Here is a 10,000-nt window from a genome sequence, read left to right as displayed (position 1 = left end):
ATGGGCGATTTTCACTTCCCATCAAACCATCGGAATGGAACCCCCGCTGATAACCGGGGGACTACTTGTAGTTGGTGCTAAAGGTTGTTTGTGGCAATCCCACAGCCCAGTTATATTGCTTTTAGACGTTAACTTTTTATCTGTTCCCTTTGGCTTCTTCCTATATACCAGTCCAATTTATTTAACTTAGTCTTGCTCGTATCTTAAATCCCCCATGAGAGGTTTATGAATGTCTTGAAATGCATTTCATCATAAAAATACAGAATGCTAAACAATACAACAATGAGCAGCACCAAAATACAGCACTCAACATATACATAACCAAAAACACAGGCATTACCAGAAACAAGGAAAACTGACATGAAAATCCTTTAAGAAAAAACCTGCAATGACAAAACACAAAAGCTTAGACTGGAGATGTATAGAGCGTATTTTATTATGTTGAAGTCATACCCACTCTTAGGCCTTACTTGCCTACTGAAAATCACACAGACTTATATAATCTATTTGTAAACTATGTACTATACCTGCTCTTCGAATTATAAGAATGGTTAATGCTGATACTTTGTATTTTACACTTTCCACTCTTAACTTACCTTAAAGGCAGCAGCCAAGCGATCACCTGAATGACCCATTGTCTCATTAGTTGAAAACTCTGCTACAGCTGGGAGTTCAGGCATAAAGTGTTTCAAAGAAAGCTGTGACAACAAGCTAAGTCTTGCACCTAATTTTGAAGAAGAAAAAAAAAATAAAATACACATAAAATAGCAACACATATTCAATGAATTTGAAAAACAGACATAAAATAGAAACAAACATTCAAAGTTAATTAGAAGATACTGTACTGTGTATTCATCTAAACAAAATACAGGCAGTCCCAGATTATCAGTGGACTCTGTTAATGATGACCCAATTTTATGGCACCAGTCTAGCACCATAAAATCAGTGATTTATGGCACCGTAATGCACCGAGTTCCAGTATTGGCACCTAGATAACCAGGGACTGCCTTTATGGTAAAAATATAATTTAACTGAAAACTACAGCAGTCTAAAAATATAAACTTCGTGGTAGCGCTAATTAACTGTTTTAAGTGTAGGTAAACAGCCCCACCCACCTTCCCAGTGCCAGAAGGAACAACTAGGCAGATAACTTAACTCATTTGCACCATTTATGTCCAAGCTATGTAATTACTTGGTAAAGTTACTTGGTAAGTATATACAAAATTTTATTATAAAAAATGTCATTTTTGCATAAGAAACGCCAAGTAATTACACAGCTGATTCCACATTGAGGGGGAGGTGGGATCTATGAACATACTCTACTCCAAAACATTAAATTAGATAAAGATTTTGAACTTTAAACAGTTGCCAGCATTTAGACAAATGCTTACCTGGCAAGGGAGCAACAGCAGCAAAATACTGCCTCTGGTCAACTGCTCCTCTTGTCCTCTATTGGGTGTGGCTGCATAGCCCAGAGTCACCCCTACATAAATGGGATCTCAGCAGAGGGAAGTACACTGGTCCCCCGTATTTGCGGGGGATGCGTACCAGACCCAACCCCCCGTGAATAGTTAGAACCCACGAATAGTTGGAACCCCTATAAAAACACTGAAACCAGCCTATTTTGTTAGTTAAAACTCAAGAAAAGCCCACTAAAAAATTTTTATACTTGGTTTTTTTTAATAGTTTTATCACAAAAAGTGCATTTTATGATGAAATTGATAAACAAAACCAAGAATTTGTGGATATTTCTCATAGAAAAATACAGGGAATATGCAAATTTCCCGTGAATAATGCAGGGGAACGTTCCCGATAGAAATCCGCGAACGTGTGAGTCTGCGAATCCGGAGAATGCAAATACAGGGGGTCCACTGTACACCTGTGGCTAGCAAAGTAAAAATAAAATGCCCTTGCCCTGGGCAGACCACCAGATAAAAATAACACCTCTGTTACTGACATGTAAAACATCCCCACCCAACCACTATGAACTGGTGGGTACTCCAGGTACCATGTACCCCCAGAATTCCCATAAAAACTCAATACCTATTACAAAGTAAGGAATAGCAGAGGGACAGAAGAACCATATGCTTCGTCTCCCAACACCATGCCAGCCACAAATAAAGGTCTCACAGCACTGCAATTTTCATACGTAGTCTCCACATCCTTAAGATAGCACTGCAAAAACTGATTTGCATTTCCAGGAGGTTGACCGCAGGATATTCAACAAGGACATATTATGTCTGGAGGCAAGAGAGGTAGCAATTGCCCAGACCTCATGAGCTTTTACTTTAAAAGTCAGTAAGATGTTATCTCTGATCTGGAAGTGCGATTAAATCAGGCTCCTCAGAAATTACGAAGCATCCCTGGAGTGAGGGCACAAAGGGTTCTTTACTGTGCACCATAGGTTCTCTTAAAGTCCTCCGATTTTCTCTGTCCTTTGGAGATATATCTGACAGCCCTTACCAGGCAGAAAAGTCTTTCCTCTTCTTCTGGTCCCAGGAGGTCTGTTAAATTTCTTACTGTGAAGGAACAGGGCTAAGGTTTAGAGGTGTCCTTGTTTTTTACCAGGAACCCAAGAGAGAGGGAACAAACTGCCTTTCTTTGAGGGAAACCCATTCTCTTATTGATCCCATATAGCTCACTAACGTGTTTGAACGTAGCCAAGGCTACTAGGGAAAGGGTTTTCTTAGCAAAGTTCTCAAATAGGCAGTCAGAAGTGGTTTGTAGGAGGGACCTGTGAGCCATTTTAAAATGATGTCCAAATTCCAGGGGTCACAGTAAGATTTCTTTTGCTTGACAATGTCAAGGGACTTAAAAAGATCATTTAGTTCCTAATTACAGGACAAGTCTGCACTTCTTGTGCTTAAAGAAAGAGCTGAGCATTGATCTGCAGGTGCAACAAGTTTCCTGGAGTTTCTCAGATTGAGTATAAAACTGGCTAGAAGATGAGATGTTATGGCAGCTGCACCATCTTCTGAAGACCATTCATTTGAACTGATAAGAGTTTGCTAGGAGAAGGCTGCCTGCATCCAGCAATAGCTTCTGCAGCTAATTTCAGAAAACCCTTTGTCCTGACGGGGCGCACAGTCTGAAGTCTGTCAGGGCAAGAATGGAGCAGAGAGGCTGTTTGAGCAGTGACAATTTTGTAGCAGGAGCCTCAGAAAGTCCACCAACAGGTTTAGGAAACCTGGGAACCATTCTTTCCATGGCCAAAACAGGGCCACTAGGGTCATGGAAAAGTCTTGACTGGTAAGTCAACTTATTGATCACCTCCCTGATCATATTGAAGAGAAGGAAGGCATATACTTCCAGACCTGTCCAATCTAGAAGAGTAGCATCCATCAACCACGCAAGAGTATCCAGGACAGGGGAGCAGAAGAGAGGAAGACAGTGATTCCTCAAGGCAAATAGATCTATGGAGGATGTGCCCCACAGCCTCCATATATCCTTGCACATAAGAGGGTCCAGGTTCCATTCATTTGGCAGGCCCTGACTGAAGTGCCTCAGTCTGTCTGCTGAGAAATTTAGTCTCCCATGAATGAAGCAAGTCATAAGTGATACCTGGCTCAGTTCTGCCCACAGAAGCAGTTCTCTCGCAGTCTTGTAAAGAGAGAACGAGCAGGTACCTCCCTGTTTCTGAATGTAGGAAAGAGCTGTCATATTGTCAGCATGGACAACTACAGTAGACTCTCATTTTGGTGGGGGATGGGTACCACATCCCCCTTTGAATAGCTAAAATCCATGAATACTTAAAACCCCTCTAAAAATGTTTAGAACTGCTATTTTGATAATTAAAAACAAAACAAAAATCTTGTGCATTTAGCCACAAAAATACAGTAACTTGTGAATTTTTATAAGTGAAAAATATCACAAGGGGAACTTCACGCAAATAATGGTTATATATGGCCCATAGAAAAATCCGCAAATAGGGGAGTCCACAAATTGTGAGTCCAGGAACATAGGCAGCCCCCGGTTACTGTTGGTATCGTATTCCAGAAATTCCGTTTTACGGCACTTTTTCAATATAGTATTCATAACTGGGTTTTACCCTCTGTAGGGTTTATAGCGCCGTTGTCTGGTTATCAGTGGCTTAGGCTAAGTGCCAAGACCGCCACATAAAATACAAACAACAAATATTCATCTTTTCCCTGGCTCTTTTAAAAAAGTAATTATTTACTTCACTGTATCCAACAATACTGTATGTGGTCTTCTGTTACTATTGTATCAAAAAATACAAACAAACCAATCATGTTTTGGTTTGGAAAAATCACCTGAGGGTGGAGGTAAGATTATTTCTCCGTATTTAACTCAATTCAGAGTGATTTTCTTCATTCTATTTAGCATAAATTAATCTCTATAAACTATTTATATTTGACAAGGTTATTTTTTGTTATATAAAGTGTCTTTAAGTTGAAATATGTCTTAAATATAAATTGTTCTGAACTAGACTTAATTATTTTTTTGTTAATAGATGGCGCAGTTGTCTGGCTATCGGTACATAGCCTAAGCTCCAAGAGACACTCATAAAATACAAACAACAAATATGCATCTTTTCCTTGGCTCTTTTAAATTAAAAAGTTATGCTTTACTTCACTGTATCCAATGATACTGTATGTAGTCTCATATTCCTAAAGTATAAAATAAAAACAAAGCAATCAATATTTTGGTTTGGAAAAGTCAGCTGAGGGCAGAGGGAGGTTTATTTTGTCCTATTTAACTCGATTCAGAGCAATTTTCTTGCTTCTATTTAGCGTAAATGAATCTCTACACTATTTATACAGGACAAGGTTATTTTTTGTTATATGAAGTGCTTTCAAGTTGAAATATGACTTAAAAACGTCCTATTGTGGACTCGATTGTAATTTTTTTCATTAATATATGGTGTCACGAGCATGTTTTTTTTTTTTTTTAAACATATTCCATTAATTATTTTCATCCTTTTTCATTGTAAAACTAGATTCCATTCGTTATTTCATCCTTTTTCATACATATAAAGAGATTTACACATTTATCTTTTATCGGAATGAAAACAACAGTAAAAATTGTTCTTTCATGGCCAGTATTTTTTATTAAGGTACTTTTTTTCACTATCAAGCATTAAAATTGTCAAAATGTGAAACCCTGCCAATTCTCAATGGTGGCTTTCATAAGTATAAATAAAATACATTTTGTTCATCCTTCATGCAATGGAGATCTCAAGAAAGAATACTAGTAAATCAAGCTGCAGGTTATAGCAGAGGCTGAATAAAACGAATAGCGGCCAGGCAGAGGTGATGTTTGCAACTGGAGAAATTGCACCTAATCCTTGTACAATGAAATAATATGAGCATGTTTTCAAGCAACTTTGTTACCTTAAGATAACAGGTATCTTTGAATATCTCTTCTAACAAATAACGGCAATGAAAATACCGATAATACTCAATTCAGCCGAGATTTTGAGAATGTAAACAATATCAATGCAAATGATGTACCTGACAATGTTATATTCTGTGATTCAGTAACAATATGATATTAGTAATACTACTGCAATTGGATACAACAATCAAAACAACCTTTATTTAAGTCATCATTATAAAATGATATTGTTATTGTACAATAAAGTTTCATACATACTTACCTGGCAGATATATACTTAGCTATAGACTCCGTCGTCCCCGACAGAAATTCAAATTTCGCGGCACACGCTGCAGGTAGGTCAGGTGATCTACCGGCCTGCCGCTGGGTGGCAGGAATAGGAACCATTACCGTTCTAGAACCAGATTTTTTCTTCCACCTGTCTCCTGAGGGGAGGCTGGGTGGGCCATTTAATCGTATATATCTGCTAGGTAAGTATGTATATAACTTTATTGTACAATAACAATATCACTTTCATACATTCAAGTTCCCTGTCAGATATATACTTAGCTGATTGGCACCTTTGGCGGAGGGTAAGAGACAGCTAATTACTGATTAGACAGGTAAACAACAGACATTGTAGGTAATAGATAAATAAAACCTTGGTTCCTATGTGTTTAGACGAAGGGTCGACTTCCTAGCTATTGCTAGGAGTTCTTGTAGATCTGTCAATGGGGTCTTATCCACTTACATGACAATACACCTATGCCTAGTGGCATAATTAAGGAGCACAACACCGGTCCCGATCACCTGATCCTAACACGAGGGTTAGTGCTTAAAAAAAAGAGTTATCCCCAAACTCCTTTCAAACAACCCAAAGAAAAAACACCACGTTAAATAAATTTAACTCACTAGTTAAGGATCAGTGTCGGCTCCCTATCCAGCAACGTATCCGTAGACACGTATAACCAAGAGAGAAGATCTCGTAAGTCAACTTGACCTCCTTCGTGTAATGGGAAGTCAACACAGAGTTTGCATATCCCATAAGTGACAGCTAATAGTCCTCATGACATATTGTTATGTTAAGAACAAGAATTCATAAAAGCTCGCACTTCATGCGCTTTTAATTCTCAGCTGTTTGAAGGAATCATCAAGTCACTCATGAAGTGCTTTAGCGATCACACTTGTTTCAAGGAAGACCAGGGCTTTCTTTGAAATGGATCTCTTCTGGATGAAGCCTAGAGCCTGGCTGGCGCCTGACGCTTGGTTGGCGCCTAGCTCCTGGAAGGCGCTTTTCGCCAGACTCCTGGCTGGCGCCTCGCACCTGGAAGTAGCTTTCGCGCCCTGGCTCCAGGACTGGCACTACTTGGCGCCTGGCGCCTGACTGACTCCTCTCCACTTGCTGGAGCTTCGAGCTTAGTAGAGTCTCGAGGATGTCTGGCAATGTCCAATCGGACACTCTTATCTGTCCGATTTGTTCGCCTCTAGCACATCTGCGCTAGGTTGGAGGCCCCCTCTTTCTCTTCATCAGACAATGACAGTGTTCCTTGAAACTGTCTGCCTCTGGCGTTTTTTACGCCTGTTTTGGCATTTGGCGCCTGGTTGGTGCTACATTGTCCGAAAGTCCTGAACCTCCACAATAGTTTATCAGGAGATTGGAGAAGGGTGGAAGAAATTCTTCCACTTTGAGCTTTTTGGCCTCACCGGCAAGGGGAGGTGATTGTATAAACTACATCCATTAGACGATAGGACATCTAACAGTACGAGAGATAAGTCTTCCTCCGAGGAGGATCCTTCTTGAATCCTTCCGTTGCTAACGAGATCTCTTCTTACTTGTTGATGAAGTTCCTCGTTGTAGAATCTTCCCTATCCTTGTCCGAAGGAAGGAAAGGAGCTTGGAAGTCGAAGGAGACTCCGAGCTGAAATTGGGAGGACTCCTGATTTCTAGCTCTTTATTGTATCCCTCTGAATACCTTCTGGGAAGCATTTCGAGCCCTCATCGCATCCCAAAGACTTTGTAGGCAAACGTTTAAACCATCTCTTCTTCTGTAGGTGAAAACGTAAGTACCCTGCCTGGACAACGAAACTTCTATCTGAAAGCGTTGAGTCAGGAATAGAGGGTTTTAGTTCTTTTGCCAGACATACTATGCCGGCAAGAACCCATTGCCGAGTCTCCATTGCATCTGATGCAAGATTCCAATGCACAAAATATTCACTTGTCTTCTTGGTTGTTTAGGGCCAAGAGAAACAAAGAATTCCCTCATAAAATTTCTCAAAGAAGTTTGATGAGGAGCAGTTCCATCTTGTCAGAACACGGAATCTGAGGCCACAAAAGATCCCATTCGAAGTAGTACATGATATCTTACTCTTGTCGTATTGAGGTATCGTATAAGATCCAGAAGATCTTAATCCTTTGCTATCTCTAATTCCCCTTGTATAGACAGAGTATAGCCTTTTACTGCGTTCTTTGATAGCAGATATATACAAGGTGATGCTTCTCTCTGAAAGGGAAGAAAAAAACGCTATGTGGTTCACAGAGTTATCGGAAGAGGACAGTTTCCTCATTCCATCTAGCACGATCTGCAGCAATTCTATGTCTTGGCCATGACTATTGTCATTTACCTTGAAAAATCCTCTCATTCATGTCCACTTCTGGTCAGTCTGCACACGGACAGACTTAGAGTGTAGAGGTTGTTAAGGTTCAATTATAATAGATGCTGATAGAATCTCCAGACTCTCTTGGAAAAGCCTTCCAAAACATGCTGTGAGAGGAACGTGACTTCTGTGAATCCAACCTCTCTAAGGCCAAAATGAGGCATAAGGTATCATCCTCTCTTCCTTTGACGCCCATTTATCTTAATATCTGTTAAGAATTTATATATCTAGGGGAAAAAAGACTAAAGTTTATTCCCCATTTAAACTTAAAATGGCGTATATTGCTACCTCTCTTGGTTCGAGAATAAGGAAGCAGTCTAGAGGAAACCTGTTTGTCTTCCACCTTGCGAAGAGATCTATAAAGAAGACATCTCGCAGGTTTCCACAACTCTCTTTCCAACTAAGATTAGACATAAGTCAATAGTTATATCGTTGATCGAGAAGGTTCTCTCACGGACGTGCAACATCGTGCAGCAAACCTCTTAAGGATCGTTACGTTCCGTGTCTGTGTTCCAAACAGGTTCTCTCTTGTTAACACGAACATGGGCGAACAAAGAGATTCTCGATGCTCCTTGAGATATGAGAGAGCTGTGGAATTAGTCAAATTGATTTGAAAAAATCATTTCGTCCCTCCTTGGGATCGAACACCCCTCCAGTTAGACGGGGAACGAAATCAGGAACGAACCGTGCCGTTACCGAGCCTGCGGTCAGAGAGGTTACTGAACCCTTCGATTAATAACTCGCTATATCGAAAAGTTAGCAAGTCCATTATTTTGCTTCCGTAAGCATGAGAGCATCAAATAATATATACTATAGCTCTACTGCATTAAATTCATATTGTTGTCTCATTCCTATAATCCTGTTACATTGCGGTAAACATTACCGCAAGGTTACAAGGAATCTTTTTATTGAAAACTCCTTAGCAAAACGAATACCATGTTATTCATGTTTGCCTATAAATCCCCTCAAATCGAGGCTAAGTCCATGATTGTAGGGGGAAGATACGGTTAACCATTCGATCCCGTAGGAGAGAGAGATGTAACCAACTGCTCATGACCGAGAACTGGATGGTACTGTATTGGCTTACAATGACAGCCGTCTCGTTCGCTGCCTGGCTGCATTCTTCCTGAGTTGCCAGTTACTCCATTCAATGAAGGAATATAATAAAATTATTCTCGAGCCTAAGGAAGCTCTCAATAATGCATATTTAAGCCAAACAACCTTTGTTAAATACCGAAGCTGAGTGGGTATTGTCGTAACAAACCTTTTAACCGAAGTCCTTACTAGGAAATTCCTGTAAGGATATAGATAATTCCGTAGCGAACCACAAAGGCAACTATGGTATGCGTATATGACTTGTCATTCAGTAGTCGTATACACCAAATCTTCTTACTACATTCTTTTCGTCAATAAACCCGAATTAGTATTAGTCAAAAGAGATCGCAAATGACAACCGAGGATCGAAGAGAATCTCTCAAGCTTTTATTCTCTTGGAGATAAGGCGCAGTATTCTACACCTCTATTATCTGGAAGAGCCTCTAATCAATGAATGAGAGCTCGTACGAATCTTGTTCAATTTCCAAACGATTGCCACTCTTTCTGTAAATGGTTGGTTGCATTATTTTTTAGAAGGAGGATGATTTTAATATCCTCTTACTAGTAATGAACTAATTCTCTCAATAAAAAAGGTCGCTAAGGTCTTATAAACTGAGAGACCTGCCCCCTTATTGGCTTCCAATTCCTATCTATCTTCCATTTCCTGTCCATCAAGTTGGGAGACGAATGAGCAACCGGAGAAGAGCGCCTCTTTTCTTAAGGTGAAGGGCTTTTAGCAGTACCGACTCTAACCTGACAAGGGCTACGGCCACCTGTGCGACATCTTGAGTCCCCGCCAGGAGAAGGCCGATCTTGCTCTTGCCTTTACTTGCAGTAAGTAAGACTATCCTGACAAGGGCGACGGCCGCCTGTGCGACAACTCCCATCCTATCAGGAGAAGGCCTCGAATGTCTTT

At 40.2% G+C, this 10,000-nt stretch overlaps 1 protein-coding gene across 1 annotated transcript in view; it reads right to left on the bottom strand.

The window, feature by feature from the left end:
• Positions 1-10,000, bottom strand: part of LOC135219440 (trifunctional enzyme subunit beta, mitochondrial-like) — a 229,820-nt gene that overhangs the window by 59,801 nt on the left and 160,019 nt on the right. The window contains exon 5 of the mRNA XM_064256218.1: positions 597-724. Coding sequence (XP_064112288.1) covers positions 597-724 — 128 coding nt within the window. The remainder of the gene's footprint in view (positions 1-596; positions 725-10,000) is intronic.

Source organism: Macrobrachium nipponense, chromosome 1 (genome assembly GCF_015104395.2).
Source record: "Macrobrachium nipponense isolate FS-2020 chromosome 1, ASM1510439v2, whole genome shotgun sequence".
Taxonomy (NCBI): domain Eukaryota; kingdom Metazoa; phylum Arthropoda; class Malacostraca; order Decapoda; family Palaemonidae; genus Macrobrachium; species Macrobrachium nipponense.
Note: the sequence above shows the minus strand (reverse complement) of the source record. Positions and strands in the feature narration are given on the sequence as shown.